Source organism: Oncorhynchus clarkii, chromosome 4, assembly GCF_045791955.1.
Source record: "Oncorhynchus clarkii lewisi isolate Uvic-CL-2024 chromosome 4, UVic_Ocla_1.0, whole genome shotgun sequence".
In the NCBI taxonomy this organism is placed as follows: domain Eukaryota; kingdom Metazoa; phylum Chordata; class Actinopteri; order Salmoniformes; family Salmonidae; genus Oncorhynchus; species Oncorhynchus clarkii.
Window position 1 is genome coordinate 78,582,438 of NC_092150.1, and position 23,379 is coordinate 78,605,816.

The following is a 23,379-nucleotide window of genomic DNA, read 5'->3' on the forward strand; positions in this document are numbered from 1 at the left end:
TGGGTCAGTAATCCAGGCCCGTCATGTGTTCCAGCAGCTTTATTCCTCCCATTACTAGACAGTCGGCGGCTCACTAAGGCCTAAAACCTTAAACCCCTGTCTTGTAGTGTGAAAGGTAACATTTAGTTGAGTTCAGTGAATTTGACATATCCCCCTTCTGATGTAACTCCATAGTGGAAAGACAGCCTTGTCAGGTTTAAAGGATCCCAGCAGGCAGGTGGGACAAGACTATAAGAAACTGCCCGCATTTACCAGTTTTCATATCTAACCTAGGGGGGACCGGGACGACTCTAAACGGGGTTGTTCAGTAGGGAAAAATCTTTGGAAATTAGATAAAAATGAATAGTCCCTCCGTTTCATTGTTTTGTTTGGTGTCGAATGAACAAACCTTGGTGCAGGCTCTGATCCATGCCCCCCCCCCCCCCCCCCCCTCCCTCCCTCCACACAGCAGGGTTCCAATAGGAAAGGCAGTAACAGCGTCCCTCCCGCCACTCAGCTGCTGAAGGGCAAGCAGCCGGGTTCCCAGATGCCGGTCAAGAAGGACAAGAGGCAGAGCTCGTCCCGCTTCAGCCTCAGCAACAACAGAGAGCTGCAGAAGCTGCCTGCCTTCAAAGGTACGATTGGACCTAATCTAGGCTAGCCTTAACTCGGCCTATTCAAAGACACATATTTTGTCTCTGTTCACTCCATAATTGAAAATAAATCAAGCTACCTAGGCAATGGTCTGAATCCTGCATTGGTTTGGTTTCTCAGCCCTCCCAACTGATGTATGTGCTGGCCCCTGTCCCTTTACCCATGTCCCATTACCCCCAGCTCTGGCTTATCCTCTAGGTTTAACCCTGGTAAGCTTTAGCATAGCTGCCTGCCATCTCCAAAAGCTGTCTTGCATTATTTTCTGATGTAAATCACAGCAACGTCACCATCACTTTCTCTCGCTCTCTGTGCAAGTCTCTGTACCTCTCCACTGCTCTGCCATGCTATAAAATGTACCTCCGACAGCGTTGCGCAAGACGTGGAAACAAACAGTGGACGTAAAGGGCTCTGACTTTGCGCTGGATTTAAACCAAGTGTCTATATTTAGGGGGTAATCCAGAGATAAGGCTTTGATGCTGCCAGGTCCTTGTTTCAGGATGCTGCCGTTTGCCAGATAAGCGGGTGGCTGGCAGAGAGCTACATTACAACCCACCTACCCTCCCCTGCATTTCTCATGGACAATATCAGCACTGGCGCATGCAAATCCTATGCAGTGTTATAATGTTACTACTGTGAGTGACTGGCATGCAGTTGGCTGTCCATGGCAAACTATTATAGATGTGGTATGTGTGCAGTATGCACATCCAGCAGATTTCATAAGTACATAAGCTATGCTACACCACGTGAAAAGGACAGGACCCGTGCAGTACTTAGGCCTAGATGCAGGGTTTGAAATAACATGGGACATTTGGTGTTTAAGAGCTGGGGCAAAGTGGAGAGCTGCTTTAGTTTCTGTCTATACATTCAACTCTGTCTAGAGTAACCACGCAAGCCAACTGCTTCAGCAGTGATGGTGTGTCCTGTACACCTCTCACTCTTCCCTGTGTCTTCTGTCAGACCGCTTACATTCAGGCAGACACTTATCTCTGATCATGTAATACCTTTGTTTCCTTTCTCTTGTGTTACTGTGTTCTTTACGAGTTCGATAAGCTCAGAGTTGTGATAACAGCTGGTCACATCCATGGGCCCAACGAGGGCTTTTGATAAGGTTGTTCTGCAAATATTGTCCGATGGACCATGACCTTGTGGGTGTTACCAGTGGTCCTGTCCTAATAGGCAGTCAGGCACCTAGCAAGGCCTGCTTTCATTCCACACATTCTCCTCTGGATAGAGATGGACTCTTTTGGACGGCAGCAGTCAGGCTACACCGAGCTTTAGTGCTGCTGCTTTTTGAATGGCTGAACTACAGCAGACTAGACCGCTTCATAGAGCTTTACCAACGGGTTGTCTCTGGACACCTGGGCCACATGAAGAGGTAGAGTGCTGCTTTTGGAGAGTTAGTTCTGTGTAGCTGAAGTTTTGATTTCCGACAGCTACAATGAACTTTAGGGGTTGTTTATTTTGTGTTCCACATAGTTTTAGTAGGTGCTTCTTTTTGACAGCAGGCAGGGGAAGATGCAGCCTGATACCACCTCACATTATTGCTGAGTGGAATATGCAGTCTGCATCCTGTTCACGTGGGGGTAATGCCCCCCCCAAAAAAAAGTTGTTCCAGGATGATGTTGACCTTTTCCACAGTTTGATAAGCATGAGCAACTTGCTACATTGGGTTAAAAACAACACCACAGTGTTTCAGGCGAGTGTCTGTTTTTAGTGAACCCCCCCCCACTTGGCTCTCAACTCTCCCACCACTGCAATGGTTTGCCAAAAGGTGGTGAAGAAAGGAACGAACAGCAGCTGGTGTTTTTGTTTGAGATCCCGTGACAGAGGAGCTGTCTTGGGAGGGATACAGTTTCTCTCGCTCTCTGTTGGGAACTCTTGTCTGGAGGAACTGTTTCAGAGCGGAGGAACTTCACTCTGTGTGACTGTGAACTCAAGTCATTGGCTGGATGACATATGGCTTCAGTAGTAGCTTGAGGTCAATATAATGTGGTGTTGAAGTGTCAGCAGTCTCATAAAATAATTATTCAATTACTTCCATTGACACATCTTTGAAATCGCTACAATACAGACCTTGTTGTTATAGCCAGACTAGCCCGACGTGTCACAAGTTTAGTCCAGTTGTTCTGCAGAGGCTAGTGGGAGAGTTTATATAAATGGCTGGAGCCCGGTGGCCTGTGCCAAATGAGAGTTTGGAGGATAACCAATGAGTGAGTGCATGCAGTCTATCAGAAGAACAACAGCTCTTCAGACAGGAGAATGCCCCATGACTAAGCAGGCCAGAAACAGCTCTTTATCTCTCACACACACACTTGTTTGTTTTAATTATTGTGTGGACCTAAAATGTATTTCCATTCAAAATCCAATTTTACCTAACGTTAACTTCTAACGCCAAACCCTAACCTAACCCCTAAGCTTAAAATAGCCTTTGTCCTTGTGTGGACATGGGAAATGTCCTAACAATGGAGAATTTCTTGTTTTACTATCCTTGTGGGGACTTTTGGGTATTTCAGGTCGGCACGAGGATAGAAGAACAAGACAACACGCAGAGATGGCCGGTGTTTCTGTTGCATGTATTTTAATGACTTCTGAGGATTTTGTATGATGTATTGAACTACACTCCAGTGTATTTTATAACAGATACTTTTGAAAGCTGTAATTTGTATTTTCAAAATAGTTCACTATACCATTTTTTTTATAGCAGTTCAACATTTTGTGTCCCTATTTCACCCTACATTGGTATACCCTACATCAAGTCTGATGGCACTATGGTGTGATATGAGCATCTGATAAATTAACTATATGTAATTTAAAAATGAACAATTGCATAACATGTTGACTTACTCTGATCTCCGCCCTGAAACGAGGTCAATGGAAATACCCAGTGTGCTTTGCAGTTGTTCAGTTTTGCATATTTACATTTTGGTCATTTAAAAGATGCTCTTATTCAGAGTGAGTGGATTCAACTAAGCTGGATAAACAATATATCACAGTCATAGAAGTTTCTTTAACGGTTACTGACAATGTTGTTGCTTTTAGCTCGGCTACTTCCAAATATATTTTAAAGTAGATGTATTTTAATTGAAACATTGGTCTTTAGGGTATTTTGTAGTTGTATTTTGTACTTTATGTCCATCCCTACACACCACACACACTTTTTAAATACTTGAATCCAGAAATGACATTCATGATTCACACATTTCAAAGCTCTTGTATACAAAAAGCTTCCCTTCTCCACACAGCTAGGCTGCCCATAACCGCTAAAACAGAGCATTACTTCACCAGTTGCTTTGCTCTAGTCTTATGCAGGCCTGCAATCTTTAGTTCACGTACTGTAAACCTATGTAAGTGGCTGAGACTGTCAAATATCAGCGCCACCCCACACACAAACCAGGAATTCCTATATAACTAAACTGAATTACCTGTTATCAGTATTTTCTAATTGTAATTAGTTCTACTGGTAACGATACATTTACCAACTAATCTCCTCTTGAATACTGCCAATGGTACTAGTTAACTTACAAGAGAGGCTTCTTCCTTTAACCTTCTTGCAGAGTATTCAGTGTGGCGCACAGTGACATTAGCTCTCTCCCCATGTGCTACTTTGCCAACAGACACGCAGCCTCCTTCACCTCTAATGTAAAGACTGTTGGTTCAGTCTATCTATAGCAACATTAATACTTACTCATACCTTCCTATAGTGACCCTGGACACAGAACATCCAGATCGAAAACACGCAGCAGCTAACCTGACTGGTCACGTTCAGTTCGACCTGCTACAAACAAAGTTAACCCACTCTTCCCCGAGCGCCGAAGACTTGGATGTCGATTATGGCAGCCCCCTGCACCTCTCTGATTCAGAGTTGTTGGGTTAAATGAAGACCCATTTCAGTTGAATGCATTGTTGTACAACTGACTAGGTATCCCCCTTTCCCCAATCCGAGAGCACAAACCCCCACGTGGGGACCGGAGTTTGGAATTTTCTCCATATATCGGTTAAATGTCATGAGCCAGTCACACTTCATGTGCATTGTAAGTTATGGGATGGTAGCGGGTTAAGTGCACAGACGCAATAGAGACAACAGTAAATACAAAGTAGATGATAGTGGACTACAGGAAAGAGAACCGAGCACGCCCCCATTCTCATCGACCGAGCTGTAGTAGAGCAGGTTGAGAGTTTCAAGTTCCTTGGCGTCTACATCACCAATAAACTAACATGATCCAAGCACACCAAGACAATCGTGAAGAGGGCACGACAAAACCTGTTCCCCCTCAGGAGACTGAAAAGATTTGGCATGGGTTCTCAGATCCTCAAAAGGTTCTACAGCTGCACTATCGAGAGCATCACTGCCCGGTATGGCAACTGCTTGGCCTCCGACCGCAAGGCACTACAGAGGGTAGTGAGTACAGCCCAGTACATCACTGGGGCTAAGCTGCCTGCCATCCAGGACCTCTACACCAGGCGGAGAAATTGTCAGACTCCAGCCACCCTAGTCATAGACTGTTCTCTCTACTACCGCACGGCAAGCAGTACTGGAGCGCCAAGTCTAGGTACAAGAGGCTTCTAAACAGCTTCTACCCCCCTTGTTTTTAAAAAATAATGGTATTTTGGAGATATAGTTTTCAAATAACCGAAGGTGTAATCTGAATAAAGGGGAAAAAAGGCCTTTCTTTGCACATGGGGTGAGACATTCTTAGTAATTTACTAGAGAACCTTTTCGGATTTGAGTAACTTTTGTATGACTGATGCATTTTGTGAGGTCTAATGCTTTAGTATTTAATAATTTCTGCCCTCTGAATTCATATTTGTTATGTTAATAGGCCCTTTTTAATTTTGTCTGGCTTGTCATTCCAAAATAAATTGAATAGTTTTTTTGTTCATATAATTTAAAAAGTGGGTCACTAGGTGTAGGCAAAACCATGAGCAAATAGGTCAACTGTGATATGACTAGAGTTAATCAGGGCGATTTCTCCCCCTCCCCCCCTTGATGGCAAGATCTTATCTATTTTTGTTAACTTTCAATAAAAATGTACTGGAGTGAGAATTTCTTTCTATCATGATAAGTATACTGAGTATGTCAACATCCCCGTCAGAACATTTTATTGGGCAACTACACAGTAATGTAAACTTTTGTGATCCAATACATAATGTAATACATTTACCATAATTTGGTTAAATCCTGAGAGGTTAGAAAAGTATCTAGATCCTCTGAGGCTGTGGAGGGATTCTAATTGTGGTTTTAATAGAAACATGAATCCTCAGCGTACAATGAAACCTTTGTTTTTAAGCCATGGATTTCTAATCCCTTAATGTTATTGTTGTATCTAATTTTAACAGCTAACATTTCGATGGCAATAATAAATAGATATGCCGATAGTGGACAACCTTGTTTTTCTCCTCTTGACAGTTTAAAACTTACTGAGATGTAGCCATTATTTACTATTTTTTTTACATAGGGTTACTATACTTAAACCCATTTTAAGAGATTCTACAAAATTGATATATTCTAGGCATTTTATATATGAACTCAAGTCTTACTTTATCAAAAGCCTTTTCAAAATCAGCTATGAAACCCAGGCCTTTTTTCCCAGATATGTCATAGTATTCTATTGTTTCCAGTACATGTCTTGTATTATCTCCAATGTATCGTCAATGTAAACTGTTGTTCAGGTTAGTTATCATTGTTTTAGTTTACAATGGAGCCCCTAGTTCCACTCCTCATACCTCTGATACCTCCTTTGTCCCACCTCCCACACATGCGGTGACCTCACCCATTATAACCAGCATGTCCAGAGATGCAACCTCTCTTATCATCACCCAGTGCCTTGGCTTACCTCCGCTGTACCCGCACCCCACCATACCCCTGTCTGCACATTATGCCCTGAATACATTCTACCACACCCATAAATCTGCTCCTTTTATTTCCTGTCCCCCAACACTCTAGGCGACCAGTTTTGATAGCCTTTAGCCGCACCCTAATCCTACTCCTTCTCTGTTCCGCGGGTGACGTGGAGGTAAACCCAGGCCCTGCATGTCCCCAGGCACCCTCATTTGTTGACTTCTGTGATCGAAAAAGCCTTGGTTTCATGCATGTCAACATCAGAAGCCGCCTCCCTAAGTTTGTTTTACTCACTGCTTTAGCACACTCTGATCCTTGCCGTGTCTGAATCCTGGCTTAGGAAGGCCACCAAAAATTCGGAGATTTCCATACCCAACTATAACATTTTCCTTCAAGATAGAACTGCCAAAGGGGGAGGAGTTACAGTCTACTGCAGAGATAGCCTGCATAGTAATGTCATACTTTCCAGGTCCATACCCAAACAGTTCGATATTCTAATTTTAAAAATGAATCTCTCCAGAAATAAGTCTCTCACTGTTGCCGCCTGCTACCGACCCCCCCCCCCCCTTGAGGATTGATTCTAAACCACGGCTCCCAGCTGTGCCCTGGACACCATTTGTGAATTGATCGCCCCCCATCTAGCTTCAGAGTTTGTTCTGTTATGTGACCTAAACTGGGATATGCTTAACACCCCGGCAGTCCTACAATCTAAGCTAGATGCCCTCAATCTCACACAAATCATCAAGGAACCCACCAGGTACAACCCTAAATCCGTAAACATGGGCACCCTAATAGACATTATCCTGACCAACTTGCCCTCCAAATACACTTCTGCTGTCTTCAATCAGGATCTCAGCGATCACTGCCTCATTGCCTGTATCTGCTATGGGTCCGCGGTCAAACAACCACCCCTCATCACTGTCAAACGCTCCCTAAAACACTTCTGCGAGCAGGCCTTTCTTATCAACCTGGCCCGGGAATCCTGGAAGGATATTGACCTCATCCCGTCAGTTGAGGATGTCTGGTCATTCTTTAAAAGTAACTTCCTCACCATCTTAGACAAGCATGCCCCGTTCAAAAAATGCAGAACTAAGAACAGATATAGCCCTTGGTTCACTCCAGACCTGACTGCCCTCGACCAGCACAAAAACATCCTGTGGCAGACTGCAATAGCATCGAATAGTTCCCGCGATATGCAACTGTTCAGGGAAGTCATGAACCAATACACAGAGTCAGTCAGGAAAGCAAAGGCCAGCTTTTTCAAGCAGAAATTTGCATCCTGTAGCTCTAACTCCAAAAAGTTCTGGGACACTGTAAAGTCCATGGAGAACAAGAGCACCTCCTCCCAGCTGAGGCTAGGTAACACGGTCATCACTGATAAATCCGTGATAATCGAAAACTTCAAGCATTTCTCAACGGCTGGCCATGCCTTTCTCCTGGCTACTCCAACCTCGGCCAAATTTGTGAGGCCATATGCTGGTGCGGTTGGCCCTGGGTTCCTCCTAATGCAAGACAATGCTAGACCTCATGTGGCTGGAGTGTGTCAGCAGTTGCTGCAAGAGGAAGGCGTTGATGCTATGGACTGGCCCACCCGTTCCCCAGACCTGAATCCAATTGAGCACATCTGGGATATCATGTCTCGCTCCATCCACCAGCGCCACGTTGCACCACAGACTGTCCAGGAGTTGGCGGATGCTTTAGTCCAGGTCTGGCAGGAGATCCCTCAGGAGACCATCCGCCACCTCATCAGGAGCATGCCCAGGCGTTGTAGGGAGGTTATACAGGCACGTGGAGGCCACACACACTACTGAGCCTCATTGACTTGTTTTAAGGACATTACATCAAAGTTGGATCAGCCTGTAGTGTGGTTTTCCACTTTTAATTTTGAGTGTCACTCCAAATCCAGACCTCCATGGGTTGATACATTTGATTTCCATTGATAATTTGTGTGATTTTTGTCAGCACATTCAACTATGTAAAGAAAAAAGTATTTAATAAGAATATTTCATTCAGATCTAGGATGTTATTTTAGTGTTCCCTTTATTATTTTTTTGCAGTGTATATAGATTTTTTTTCCCCCCTCTACTATGTTATTGACTTGTTTATTGTTTACTTCATGTGTAACTCTGTTGTCTGTTCACACTGCTATGCTTTATCTTGGCCAGGTCGAAGTTACAAATGAGAACTTGTTCTCAACTAGCCTACCTGGTGGAAAAAAAAAAGAAAAAAAAAAAGACCTGTCTGATTAGGATGAATAATATCTAACAACTTTCTAACTAAATTTATGAGCCAAGCATTTGGCTAGAATTTTTGTATCGCAACACTGAAGTGTACGTTTTTTTTAAATGGACTGGATCTTATATAACTCAGCAAAAAATGAAATTACCTCACACTGTCAACTGCATTTATTTTCAGCAAACTCCACATGTGTAAATATTTGTATGAACATAAGATTCAACAACCGACATAAACCGAACATGTTCCACAGACGTGACTAACAGAAATGGAATAAGTAACAGTCAATATCAGGTGTTGCCACCAACTGTATTAAGTACTGCAGTGCATCTCCTCCTCATGGACTGCACCAGATATGCCAGTTCTTACTGTGATATGTTACCCCAATCTTCCACCAAGGCACCTGCAAGTTCCCAGGCACTTGTGGGGGGAATGGCCCTAGCCCTCACCCTGCAATCCAATAGGTCCCGGCGTGCTCAATGGGGTTGAGATCCGGGCTCTTCGCTGGCCATGGCAGAACACTGACATTCCTGTCTTGCAGTAAATCATGCACAGAATGAGCAGTATGGCTGGTGGCATTGTCATGCTGGAGGGTCATGTCAGGATGAGCCTGCAGGAAGGGTACCACATGAGGGAGGACAGCGTTGAGATTGCCTGCAATGACAACATGCTTAGTCCGATGATGCTGTGACACATCACCCCAGACCATGACGGACCCTCCACCTCCAAATCGATCCTGCTCCAGAGTACAGGCCTCGATATAACGCTCATTCCTTTGACGATAAACACGAATCCGACCATCACCCCTGGTGAGACAAAACTGCGACTCGTCAGTGAAGTGCATTTTTTGCTAGTCCTGTCTGGTCCAGCAACGGTGGGTTTGTGCCCATAGGCGACGTTGTTGCCAGTGATGTCTGGTGAGGACCTGCCTTACAACAGGCCAACAAGCCCTCAGTCCAGCCTCTCTCAGCCTATTGTGGACAGTCTGAGCACTGATGGAGGGATTGTGCGTTCCTGGTGTAACTCGGGCAGCTGTTGTGCAGGTGTTACATGTGGTCTGCCACTGCGAGGACGATCAGCTGTCCGTCCTGTCTCCCTGTAGTGCTGTCTTAGGCGTCTCACATTACGGACATTGCAAGTTATTGCCCTGGCAACATTGCAGTCCTCATGCCTCCTTGCAGCATGCCTAAGGCACGTTCACACAGATGAGCAGGGACCCTGGGCATCTTTCTTTTGGTGTTTTCAGAGTCAGTAGAAAGGCCTCTTTAGTATCCTAAGTTTTCAAAACTGTGACCTTAATTGCCTAACGTCTGTAAGCTGTTAGTGTCTTAACGACCGTTCCACAGGTGCATGTTCATTAATTGTTTATGTTTCATTGAACAAGCATGGGAAACAGTGTTTAAACCCTTTACAATGAACTGTGAAGTTATTTTAATTAATAAAAAGTATCTTTGAAAGACAGGGTCTTGTAAAAAGGGTTATTGTTTTATATACCACTTGGATCCTGTTTCAGTAATAATATCAGACAAGCAAAAAGGTCTGATAATCCACCGTTTATGTAGGAGTGATTAAAACATGCTCTCATCCTCTGAATATATCAAACTTTGTTTCACACTTCCACTGGTATGCCATCCATCCCTGGAGTTTTCCCCGGACTTAAAGGCTTTAATTGCATCAAGAAGTTCCTCTTCTGTAATGTGGCCTTCATCTGTCTTTCTGTACAGATGTTAATTTGACATTGTTAATAGGAAAAAAATCCATACAATTTGCTTCGATTAGTGGAGATGGAGGAGACTGAAACGAAAACTTTCTTAAAGTACTTTAGTACTTTAAAAATATTGTTCGGTGAATCATAGTCCCGCTATTGTTGTTTTCCTGCTGCTCTTTTACTTTGTACTTTTATTTCTTATCCTTATCAATATTTTTTAAACTGCATTGTTGGTTAGGGGCTCGTAAGTAAGCATTTCATTGTACGGTTTACACCTGTTACAACCTTACAGCATGTGACTAATAAAATTAGATTTGAAAATTTGACATTCTTCTTCCTAGCTAGCTAAATAGTGTAGTTAGTATTTCCATTATAATTCAATCACAATGCCTGTTATTGCAGTGTCCTTAGCTCAATAGCTATGTTGTGCTAGCTAGCAAATATGCTAGCGCTAGCTAAAAATGTCGCTATGGGCTGGCAGTGGCAGTATGGGATTGTGGAGAGTGAATTACATTGTTCGTCATTTGATATTTTTCTAGCTGTGGCCATCTCTTACAAAAAGGACTTTCTACAAAATAGCAACATTGGCACATCTAGCTAGCTAACTAACATTGGAATCTAGACCTTAACACTAAGCAACGCAAACGGACATGCATTGCCAAACAATGCTACTGCCACCAAGGCCTTGTGACTGCCAACTTCATGGTCTTTGCGGTGTGTACTAAAGAGCTTGACTACTGACACTCTTCAGAGGTGCTAATTACTCTTGGCTGGTGACAGGTAGGCAATCCTATGTGTCCCTGCTCTTTACAACGAACATGGTTAGTCAGTCTACGCTCCTGTCATTGTCTTATCAAGCAGAAAGGTCTGACATGCATACACGACTAAGAGCAAGAGAAGAATGTGAGCCATAGTCGTTGTGTGCGCGCCGTGTGTCTGCCTGTTGTGCTGGTGTTAGTGATGTAACTGCTCACTCTGAGAGCAGCTGAGGCAGAACATTTGCTCACTAGCTTCCTGTGTTATAACTGTGGCTTCCTGTTTCTTACACCTGGGCCATCTGTATGTGCACGCACCCACACGGGACCTCCGCTTTTACTGAATGATAGTCAATGCCTCCAAGTGTTTTGCTGTTTTTCACGTCTTTCATCAATCACTGTGTCATTATGTATCCTCTTATTGTTGTGAGCCAGAGATAAGATGCAGCCTAACAATAGGTGTGTATAGATCTGACCTACTGTACTTTGTATAAAGAATCAATGGACTGTCTGTGCTTTTCCTAGAGCCAAGATAAGGCGGGTGATAATGTGTAGCCTTTTAGACCGACCCTACACTGTTTGTTTGCTTACTTTTTTTGTTCATTGGGGGCTACTTTGTCTGAAAGTCTTGATTTATTTACATTGCTCTTTCTGATGGGAATTCCATTTATTGTAATGGGTGCGGGGGCAGGGTAGATGTTTGTGTGAGACAGCGAAGGAAAGAGATGAGGGGTAAGGTTTTTAGAGCTTCAGTCATCTTTCCCACTGAGGTTGTTAGCCAGACCTCCTGGGTCTGCTCCAATCACAGCAAAGGTCCCGCCTCTTCCCCAGCCCACCAGCAAATCCCCTCGACCTGCCTCATGCTTATGCATTCTGACAGCCTGCCCCATGTGACCCAGGTTGGCCAATCAGACTCCGTAGAGTGACATCACAAACTAGCCTGTTCCCTCCAACTGCAGCAGAGTTTCATTTTCTGCTCAGAGTGTTTGGTGTTAAAATGGAGGCTGGCTCCTCGCCTTAGCCTGTGCTACCCTCTCCTCTACCCCAGCCCTTAGATGTTGACAGGCACTAGTGCTGCCAGCGTGATGGTTCTGGATGCACCGAGCTCAAATGGGCCTTTTCAGCCCGTGGCCCTCATGCATTTCAGAGGTGAGCAATGCTAGCTGGCTAATTTTTTTTTCTCTGTCTTATCTGGTTCTCTCGTGTGTGTGTGTGTGTGTGTGCACGCTAGGGGAGGTGGGCAAAAATGTTGCCATTTACCATCTGTAGCTGTTTTAATGTGCTTTGCAGATATAAATGGTTTGAGACTAAAGCCTTCACTAGGAGGCGGCAGGGAAGGGTGTCTTATCTACTGTCTGGGCACCTGGGGAGTGTTTGGAGCAAGTGAAGATTGTTTTTGTCGTAGGCAATGAAGGAAGGTTTTTGCTAGGGCATTGCATAGCTCAGTGTGGGAGAAAGGGAGGGGAAGGGGGCTAGTTTTACTGCCTTCTGCCTCTACCATCCCCCACCAAGACTGCTGATGTCAAAGGATGTGAGGTCACAGTCGTTTGTGTTTGCTGTCACCCAGAGCCCTTTTGCTATACTCCTGTCCCTCGCAGTGGAGATGGATGTGTTTTCCCTATATTCATTTAGTTGTTGCCGCTCCCGAAAATATTACTACATTTTTAAAAATCATTTTTGGGATGGTAAAATGTTTTCAGTGTAAACTATAACCAGATATCTGTTCTACATATTTTATATAATGGGGCTACATATTTTTAAATGGGATCATCTTGAGAACTAACAACCATTAGTTTTAAATGTTTTTATAAACAATCAGCTATGTTTGAGTCACTCCGAATAAGAACACAGCATAAGCCATGGCAAAATATGTAGAATTGCAGGAAAATGGCTTTAAAAAGGTCAAATGTTCTCTCTGCCCCATGGCAAAATGTGTAGCTTTAAAACAGACATGTGCAACCACTACTGAAGGAACACTGTTTCATACATCTTCAGTGTTAAGCAGTAGCTTTAAGGACCAAATTAGTACAACAGTAGCAGACACTAGTCATTGAATATACATTGTTTGGTGTTCTGTTTTTACTAATAGTGAAGAAACTACGGTTTCCTGATTGCAAAACAAGGGCATTTTTATGGAAACCGTACTGTATTGTCCCCATGGCCACAGTCTCGTATTATTATGCACATAGATTTTGCCAAGACACCTGTGACCTGCTGCAGCATATTGTTGTCATGACATTTTTTCTGCCGATGTATTATGCATCAGCTGTCGTTCAAATTTCCATAAAAGCTAATGGCCTCTGGCACTGTTGTTGTGAGTAGTCTGCTGAGACACTGTAGGAGTGACACTACCATTTTGGCTTAGAGGTGTAGACTTGTGTTCAGTGTTTCCACTCTTCATTTAGCAGCGTTGGCCCTCGGCTGGTAAATTTGTTGGCATCACTTCAAAATATACTGTATTCAAAACATTAAGGACATCTGCTCTTTCCATGATAGACTGACCAGGAGAATCCAGGGGAAAGCTATGATCCCTTATTGATGGCACTTGTTAAATCCACTTCAATCAGTGTAGGTAAGTGGTCACCAACCAGTCTATAGCCAAACAATAAAACCTTGATTTCCTTTTTTTTAACGGGGGAGCAAGCAAGTGCACCTATTGGCCAGCGCCAGGCCTATCGGATGTCTCAGATTATCATACAGTAACCTGTAAAATAAAGATTCCTCGAGCGCACTGAATACTATGAAATTTCAAAACTTTTCTAACCTTAACTAGAGACCGTCAATGAATACAATAAAGAGCTGCTGTTTTTGGGTGATTTACTTTCACACTTTATATAATCCATAAAAAGCTTGTTCTCCCTACTTCAACCAGCTCTGCCGCTGCAATGAATCAGTAGGAATGTGTATCGATAGGCTTATGCTATTATTATTATTATTATTATTATTATTATTATTATTGGCTTAGGTCTTTTTCAATATCGTTAAATTTCACTTCCTTTGTTCATAGGAGTAATAACATGAATTTGTGCATGAGACATAAATAATGCGGTGCAACTCGAGTTGTGCCATCAGCTTGAAGATAATGTCCCCTCTTCGGTCAGTGCCTTTGAATGGGCTATGTGGAACGCTTTCGACACCTTGTTGAGTACATGCCCTGGTGAATTGAGGCTGTTTTGAGGGCAAAAGGGGGTGTGCAACTCCAATATTAGGAAGATGTTCCTAATGTTTGGAATACTGTCTATTTCTGGCGAGATACACTTAAATGGATAGTCATTGGCTCATTGACTGGAAGTCTATGGCAACAGCTAGCATGTCATTACGTTAGCGCTAGTAGCACCCTGCTGAAAACAATCCTATGGGAAACACTGGTGTTACTAGGCCTAGTTATGAGAAATGCATTCATGCTATTATTTTGCATAAAAATGGTGCAAACATTCAAAGCAGTTGGTTTAGGCAAAGCAGTTCACACTTTCAGCTTGTCCTAAAGCATTAAGTAGGCCCTTCTTGACACAATTGCCCTAACCGTTTTGCCTTGGCTGAGTCCGGGTCTGTGCATCAACCCTTCAGATATGCTTGTGTTCACTGGGAGGTATGATGAAGCTGATCCTAGATCTGTGCCCTGTTTTACACCCATAGCGAATGTTCAGATGCTTTCTCTTAACTTGTAAATGTCTGTGGAGGCAATAAGGGCATGAGCCCATGCACACATACACTGTGTCAGGTGTGTGTGTGTGTGGGGTACACGTCCCTTTAATATTTTAGGCATGATGGGAAACCCTAGGGCTGTTGTGTAATGGGACTGGGGTAGGGTAGGCATGGAGGAGTGGATAATGGGACACGCATGTTAGAGCAACAACGTGTCTGAACACTCCTGACACAGGCATGTTCCACAGCAGGAGCAGTGTTATGCAACAGGGGATAATGAAGAAGAGGGGTCGTGTTAGCACTGGGCTGCCAAATCAGGTAGTTTCTTTTTACTTAAAAAAAAAAAACACCCAGGTTTAGGCCTATATAGAATTGTCCAGTTTGGACAATCAGCTGGTTTGGTGAATTTTGCTGAGCTATGATTTGCTGTGCTATATGATATACAGCCCTCCTCGTCCCTGTTTCCTCAACCTTTTCTGTAGGATTCTCTCTGGTGCTTTGTCCCAAATGACCTATGGTCAAAGTAGTACACTACATAGGGAATAGGGTTCTGTTTGGGACACACTCTTGGTCATGCTGTGTTAACTAAAAGTCTGAGAGCCAGGCAGTGTTTCACTCATAAGGTTGTGTGTTTGGTGGGATGATACTGGTGGAGGTTGTCCTTCTCAGTGTCGGGCTCATTGGTTTTGTAGGTTTAACATATAATTTATTTGCACCAAAGAAAACAAGTGATAAACAACAAAGATTAAAAAAATACAAATCACATTTTCTCACATGCGCTGACTACAACAGGTGAAATGCTTACTTGCAAGCCCTTAACCAACAATGCAGTTTTAAGAAAATACCCACCCCCCCCAAAAACAATTGATAATGAAGTGGATGTGGTTGGAAGCCCAAGGGCTTATATAAAAAGCAATATACAATACAAAAGTAAAAAAATAAATAAAGGTTTGTTAAAATAGATAAAACCCTCAATGTACAAATTAACCTATCAGAAATTATTTATAAGGGCTTAAATCCAGCATGTCTGTATAGATGCCATCCTTAGCACCAATGTACCTGACCAGGTAAGGTATTGAACTCAAGACAGCAATATCTCGCTGAGCTAAAGCCAAGGTTTTAGTTCTGGGAACCAAAATGAATGTTTAAGTCTCAGCTAACCAGCCATGGTTAGGGTACCCATCATGCGAGCATAGTTTTTCCTCCATCTTTGAGAAACAATTTTATATCTGAGTTTCTGCCTTCTCATTGGCCAGAATGTTCCCGCCTGCCTTTGGTCTTTGGGAACATTTAACCCATTGTAAGAGCGGTGACTCCAGTATCTCCAGTATCAGTATATACCACCATCTTTGTCAAAGATGCTTTGTGTATATGGCCCCTGATCCAAAGTCCTTTCTCTCTCCTGCTTCAGTGGTGACCTAGTGTGCAGGTAGTGGTAGTAGGTCAGTTCAACCAAGATCAAAATGACAAACTTGCAACAAAAAAATTCAAGGCACTCATTTATAAATCATTTTTAAACCTAATAGCGTTTGTTTATTTTAACCTGTGTTAGGTACACATTCTGAGTGGTTTACCAGAATGCACCGTCAGAGAGCTTTGTTAGACTGCATTTGTTTTCTCTTCAGATTGGAATTGTCATGTAGGCCTAGTGTATGACGCTGGCTGCTTCTCAATATTGATTTCTGTCAGGTTGTGGTCAGTCATCGCATGCACAGTGCACACGGCAATGATGCGTGATGAGCTCGCTAGCTACACTATATACAAAAGTATGTGGACACCCCTTTAAATGAGTGGATTTGGCTATTTCAGCCATACCTTTTGCTGACAGGTGTATAAAATCAAGCACACCGCCATGCATTCTCCATAGACATTGGCAGTAGAATGGCCTTACTGAATAGCTGTGACTTTCAATGTGGCACAGTCATAGGATGTCACCTTTTCCAACAAGTCAGTTTGTCAAATGTCTGCCCTGCTAGTGAGTAAGTGCTGTTATTGTGAAGTGGAAAGGTCTGGGAGCAACAACGACTCAGTCGTGAAGTGGTAGACCACACGAGCTCACAGAACAGGACCGCCAAGTGCTGTAGCGCAAAAAAAATCTGTCCTTGGTTGTAACACTTACTGAGTTTAAACTGCCTCTGGAAACAATGTTATCAGAATTGGTCGTGGGGAGCTTCATGAAATGGGTTTCCATGTCCGAGCAGCCGCACACAAGCCTAAGATCACCATGCCAACTGTTGGCTGGAGTGGTGTAAAGCTCGCTGCCATTGGACTGTGGCGCAGTGGATATGCGTGTTCTCTGGAGTGATGAGTCACATTTCACCATCTGGCAGTCCGACGGACGAATCTGGGAGAACTCTACCTGCCTGAATGCATAGTGCAAACTAAAGTTTGGTGGAGGAATAAGGGTCTGGAGCTGTTCATGTTTTGAGCTAGGTTCCAGTGAAGGGAAACCTTAACACTACAGCATAAAATGACATTCTAGACAATTCTGTGCTATCAACTTAGTGGCAACAGTTTGGGGAAGCCCATTTACGGTTTCATCATGACAATGCCCCCTTCCACAAAGCGAGGTCCATACAGAAATGGGTTTGTTGAGTTGTGGAAGAACTTGACTGGCCTGCACATAGCCCTGACCTTAACCCCATCGAACACCTTTGGGATGAATTGGAATGCCGACTGCGAGCCAGGCCTATTCGCCCAACGTCAGTGGCCAACCTCACTAATGCTGTTGTGGCTGAATGCTGCTGGGACTTGCTTCCAATGTTAACCCTAGTGGAGTGCCTTCCCAGAAGAATGGAGGCTGTTAGTTTCCCCCCCCCCCCCCCCCGCCCCCCCTTGCTGCAATAACTCCACATTAATGCCCTAGATTTTGTAATGAGATGTTCCACATACTTTTGATCATGTAGTGTATCTACCTGAGTGAGCCTTCATGCACAGAAAGGAGAGTGAGCAGATATTTGGATGTTAATGTTTATTTTATGGCTGCCACGCTCTGTGCCCCAGACCGAAATTGAAAGTGTTTACATTTGTATTCGTTCAGTAGGCTCTGTAATCAGGAGCGTCAGTGTCTGAGACTATTTTTTGTGTATTTTTTTCAATCACTCACTCATTCTCTAGTTAAGTGGCTGGGTTTTTGGTTATTTTGGTTATTTTGTCAAGCAGTGAAAATGAATTTCCTTGTGTGGATAATGAATCTGACTCATCTCTCTCTCTCCCCCCCCCTCCCAGATGTCCCTCCGGCGGAGCAGGAAAAGTTGTTTGTCCAGAAGCTGCGTCAGTGCTGCGTCCTGTTTGACTTTCTGTCGGACCCTCTGAGCGACCTGAAATGGAAGGAGGTGAAACGGGCAGCGCTCAGCGAGATGGTGGAGTACATCACCCACAACAGGAACGTCATCACAGAGCCCATCTACCCAGAGGTGGTGCACGTGGTCAGTAGACACAGTGAAGAATGCCTTGGTCGTAATTATTAGTGCACACTGTCCCAAAACATTTTTAAACATAAAAGAGAAAGAAAAGTGTTTGTTAGGTCCAAAGGAGGGAGGGAGTACTGTTGATAATTTTTGGTTCCTGGTTTTTCAACCCTTCTACACCTTCATGATGTTTTTCTTCTGTTTATTGTGTGGTGCACATAGGCCTAGTCAGTGGAGAAGGCCCTCTGGTGACATTGATGTATTGTCCTTAGGGGTGTGAACGTTTAAAAGTTAAAACGTTTAAACGAAGTTGGGACCAGTAATGTTAAACAGATATACCCTTAACTGAAAAACAGTTAAGTTTTCTGTGTTTATAGATTATTTTAACATATGACCGCCAGCCTGCCTTCTCATGCCTGCCTCTCTCTCTTGTGCTGGCCTGCCTTCTCCTGCCTCTCTCACATGCTGGCCTGCCTGCTCTGTCTCTTGGCTAGCAGTGTGCAGACTTCGGTCTGTTGCGAATAGAATATCCTTGCCTTTTCTGGCACCTACGGCTTTTTTTTGGGGCCATTTGTTTCCAGACCATAATATAGACCGTAAAAATACATTATCTTCGCACAAAACAATTGTAAGCAGCAGGGATCTTGATCCAGGAGGCGATTTGATTCTCTGCTGTAAAAAAAAACAGCTTGATCTTGCAAGCTAGCTGCTTAGCTAACAAGTTCGCAAACCAAATGCATAGTTGGAGCCCCGAGTTGGAGATATTTTATTTGGCATGTCTTAGGTGGTTATTGTAATATATTTTTTATACATTTTACATTATTGAAAACCATAGTCAGTATTTCAAAATGCCCATGTTAACATTTTAACTGGTGTAGCCTACTGTGTTTTTTTGTCTCATATGAAATCACAATACCAGTAGCCTGTTTTGATTACGCTTTTCAGACAATGGAATGTGGTTCCTTGAAAGCGCTGCAGCATGTTTGTCTGTTAGGGTAGTCTACACTATGTATTTTTTTTTTAAATGCCCACACGAAACCTTCTCTGGTGAGATGAACTGACATTTACTTGTCTTTAAAGGAATTACTGCTTCCATCACTAGGCAACCAGAACTGTCAATCATAATCTCGAGCTACTGCGCGAAGCCGGCTCGCCTGCTGCATGCTCGCAGACTACTCACTCCTAAAAAAGTACTTTAAAGTTTGTTAAATACCGTGACTTACCAATACATTTTAGTATAAGACACATCTAGCTACCATACCATTAAACTGCATAAATAACACAGCAGCGTCTATTGTTGTCAGGGAAAAAATACAGAACATTTTTACGCTGAAGCAGAATTCTACAGTCGTGGCCAAAGGTTTTGAATGACACAAATATTAATTTTCCCAAAGTCTGCTGCATCAGCTTGTATGATGGAAATTTGCATATACTCCAGAATGTTATGGAGAGTGATCAGATGAATTGCAATTCATTGCAAAATCCCTCTTTGCCATGCAAAGGAACTGAATCCCCAAAAAAACATTTCCACTGCATTTCAGCCCTGCCGCAAAAGGACCAGCTGACATCGTCAGTGATTCTCTCATTAACACAGGTGTGAGTGTTGATGAGGACAAGGCTGGAGATCACTCTGTCAGGCTGATTGAGTTCGAATAACAGACTGGAAGCTTCAAAAGGAGGCTGGTGCTTGGAATCATTGTTCTTCCTCTGTCAACCTCTGTCAAAATCGACCTTTTTATCGGATCAACAAGAACTTCAAGGAGAGCGGTTCAATTGTTGTGAAGAAGGCTTCAGGGCGCCCAAGAAAGTCCAGCAAGCGCCATAGCCGTCTCCTAAAGTTGATTCAGCTGTGGGATCGGGTCACCACCAGTATAGAGCTTGCTCGGGAATGGCAGCAGGCAGGTGTGAGTGCATCTGCACGCACAGTGAGAAGACTTTTGGAGGTTGGCCTGGTGTCAAGAAGGGCAGCAAAGAAGCCACTTCTCTCCAGGAAAAACCTCAGGGACAGACTGATATTCTGCAAAAGGTACAGGGATTGGACTGCTGAGGACTGGGGTAAAGTCATTTTCTCTGAATCCCCTTTCCGATTGTTTGGGGCATCCGGAAAAAATAGCTACCATCAGTCCTGTGTCATGCCAACAGTAAAGCATCCTGAGACCATTCATGTATGGGGTTGCTTCTCAATCAAGGGAGTGGGCTCACTCACAATTTTGCCTAAGAACACAGCCATGAATAAAGAATGGCACCAACACATCCTCAGAGAGCAACTTCTCCCAACCATCCAGGAACAGTTTGGTGATGAACAATGCCTTTTCCAGCATGATGGAGCACCTTGCCATAAGGCAAAAGTGATAACTAAGTGGCTCGGGGAACAAAACATCTATTTTTTTAACCCACAAATCCTGACAAACTCCAAGCACTGATTATGCAAGAATGGGCTGCCGTCAGTCAGGATGTGGCCCAGAAGTTAATTGACAGCATGCCAGGGTGGATTGCAGAGGTCTTGAAAAAGGGTCAACACTGCAAATATTGACTCTTTGCATCAATGTAATTGTCAAAAGCCTTTGACACTTATGAAATGCTTGTAATTATACTTCAGTATTCCATAGTAACATCTGACAAAAATATCTAAAGACACTGAAGCAGCAAACTTTGTGGAAATTAATATTTGTCATTCTCAAAACGTTTGGCCACGACTGCACTGTCTGAAAAGGTACAGACTTGATGTGGCACTTTTTTAAACTGTCTGAAGTTATCAGTTGTCGCTATCGACATAACGCATCTACAGTAATATGTCTGTAAAGGGATGTGGTAGATATAACTTCATCGCTCAGACCTAGTTCATACATACGTAATCCAACCATTCTGTATTGTAAATTGATGTGGAATTTTGTAATTGATTTAACGATGTTTCTTATCGTTTTAACAAATGTTTGTAAACATTAAGGAACATTTTTTACATTTGTCACATCCCAAATTGTCCTCAAACTTGCTTTTAATGGTCACCAAAGACGACCCTCTGACGTTTGTGTTGCAAACACATTTAGTGTCCATAGACACAACCATTTTGTGTAGGCCTCTGTCTTTCTGTCTTGAGTGAATTCATAACCCTGCTATCAAGTGGTCATGAAAGCTATTAGCCATTTCAATCAATTAAGTTGTCACAGAAGCTTTCAAATGGCATATTCCACATACCACAAAGTTCCCGCATTTCTCAGTCTCACGTTTTTTGTCGAGGGTGCCTTTGGCAGAAATTCTTCAAGTTTTTTCAGTTCTAGTTAGGCTAGATGTTTTCTTTTCTAGTTCCTGAGGCATAGGTGCGTCCCATTCCCTTCCAGGTGAACTCTGTGAAACCAGGACATTGCAGAGAGTGGAAACTGCTTTACACTCACCGAACTTGAATCTGTTACCCAGAGTCAGAAGCGGGCTGACTTTGTTATTCTATAGTACAGCTAGCAGTAGGCCTATTGTCTACCTAGCTAGACATCGGCCAAGGGCTAGCACTGTGGGCTCAATATCTGTGTTACGCCACATATGACTGAAATCAGATTGGTGTGAAAATCTGAACTCATCCTTTGTGGTTTCGTCATCATGGGCTCACCTACCTCTGTAATATATATACATGGCTGGGGATGTGATGTGTCGTGGTGCTGCCTGCCTGCCGGCCAGCCAGCCAGGTCTGAATTAAAACAGGCTTTGATGTTTATCAAAGCAAGAAACCAAGGATGATCAAGGTGCAAATGTCCCTTCATTCTCCTGATCCTGCCTCTATTTGATCAGTGCAGCAGAAAATGCAAGGCCCCTGCCAAATCAGCATAAGAATATACTCTTGGTTTACTTTAGTTCTCCCCTTCCTGAGTCTTTCACTTTGATATGTTCACTGCTTTTAACATCAAAGTGTGGACGAGGCGGACTCTAAAGGGTGTGTTCTTTATGGTTAGATAGACCACAATGGGTGACTCTTTGCGGGGGCGCCCAATTGATAAGTGCATTATTGTTACAGCGCCCCAAAACAAATGTTACATTGAAAATTCAGTCGAGTGCATTTTAACTCAACCTGCTGGGGGTGGGGGGGGTCGTCATCTGAAAGGTGAGAATGAATGGGAATTATATAGCGCTTTTCTACAAACTGAGGTACTCAAAGCGCTTTAAGGAGAGAAACTCGCCTCATCCACCACCGTGTGGCACTCACGGCAACCATTTTGTGCCAGAACGCTCACCACACATGAACTATCAGGTGGATGATGAAATGGGGCCAGTTTGGGAATTTTGCCTTATCACCGGGGTTAACACACCTACTCTTATGATAAGTGCCATGGGATTTTCTTATGACCACAGAGTCATTTAACGTCCCATCCGAAAGACTGCATCCTATGTACCCTTCAATGCCCTGGGGCATTGGGATCTCCTTAGACCTGAGAAGAGTGCCCCCTACTGGTCTGCCAACACCACTTCCAGCAGCACCTGGTCTCCCATCCAGGGACAAACCAGAACCGACCCTGCTTAGCTTCAGAGGCAAGCACACATTGGAATGTAGGGTGGTATGCTGCTGGCTTGGAGAAGTGAACAAAAAGAGTAGCTTAAGCTTCGGCTGGTTAAAACAAAAAATGTCTGCTTCTCATTGAGGGGGGTGGGGGGGGGTCTGATAAATGTAATCTTAAAGGTCCTGACATCCTCCTCTCTCTGGTTCTACTGGTCTGTGGCTGTGTTGATTGAAAAGGTTTTTAATTTATGAATATGTAAATGATCAAGAAGATGCAGCCTGATGGGTGAAGAGGTCGGCTGGACATCTGTACTGTTCTCTTATATTTAGTTGTATTCACAATACACATGAAACAAAGGGTGTTTCTTAATATGCCTTCTACCCTGCTCCACACCCCCATCCTCAGTCCGTACATTTTGAGGCACTAGGCAGTCCCGTGCTATTTCATTACTTTGGACCTTTTTAGAGTAAATTGAGTCATGTCGGCTGCTCATCTATGCTTGACTTTCCTGGATTACTCTCAGCCGTTATACGTCAAACATTTGTAGATTTAAACGTCTGATTCGGTTTTACATTGCAATATTGTCAGTAAAGCAAATTATCTACATAGACTAGTGTTGCATGGTATACCGGTACCAGGGTAATATCATGGTACCAAAACCTCATGGTAC

The 23,379-nt window shown here is 43.5% G+C and overlaps 1 protein-coding gene across 3 annotated transcripts in view; it reads left to right on the forward strand.

Annotated features, from left to right (window-relative positions):
• The window catches only part of LOC139407317 (serine/threonine-protein phosphatase 2A 56 kDa regulatory subunit gamma isoform-like), a 38,609-nt gene that overhangs the window by 1,658 nt on the left and 13,572 nt on the right, over window positions 1-23,379 (forward strand). The window contains exons 3-4 of one of the 3 annotated variants that reach the window (XM_071150999.1): window positions 449-614; window positions 18,044-18,243. In XM_071150999.1, the coding sequence (XP_071007100.1) occupies window positions 449-614; window positions 18,044-18,243 (366 nt within the window). Of the gene's footprint in view, window positions 1-448; window positions 615-12,127; window positions 12,320-18,043; window positions 18,244-23,379 lie in introns of those variants that run through there. The other 2 variants (XM_071151001.1, XM_071151002.1) reach the window with 2 other exon arrangements.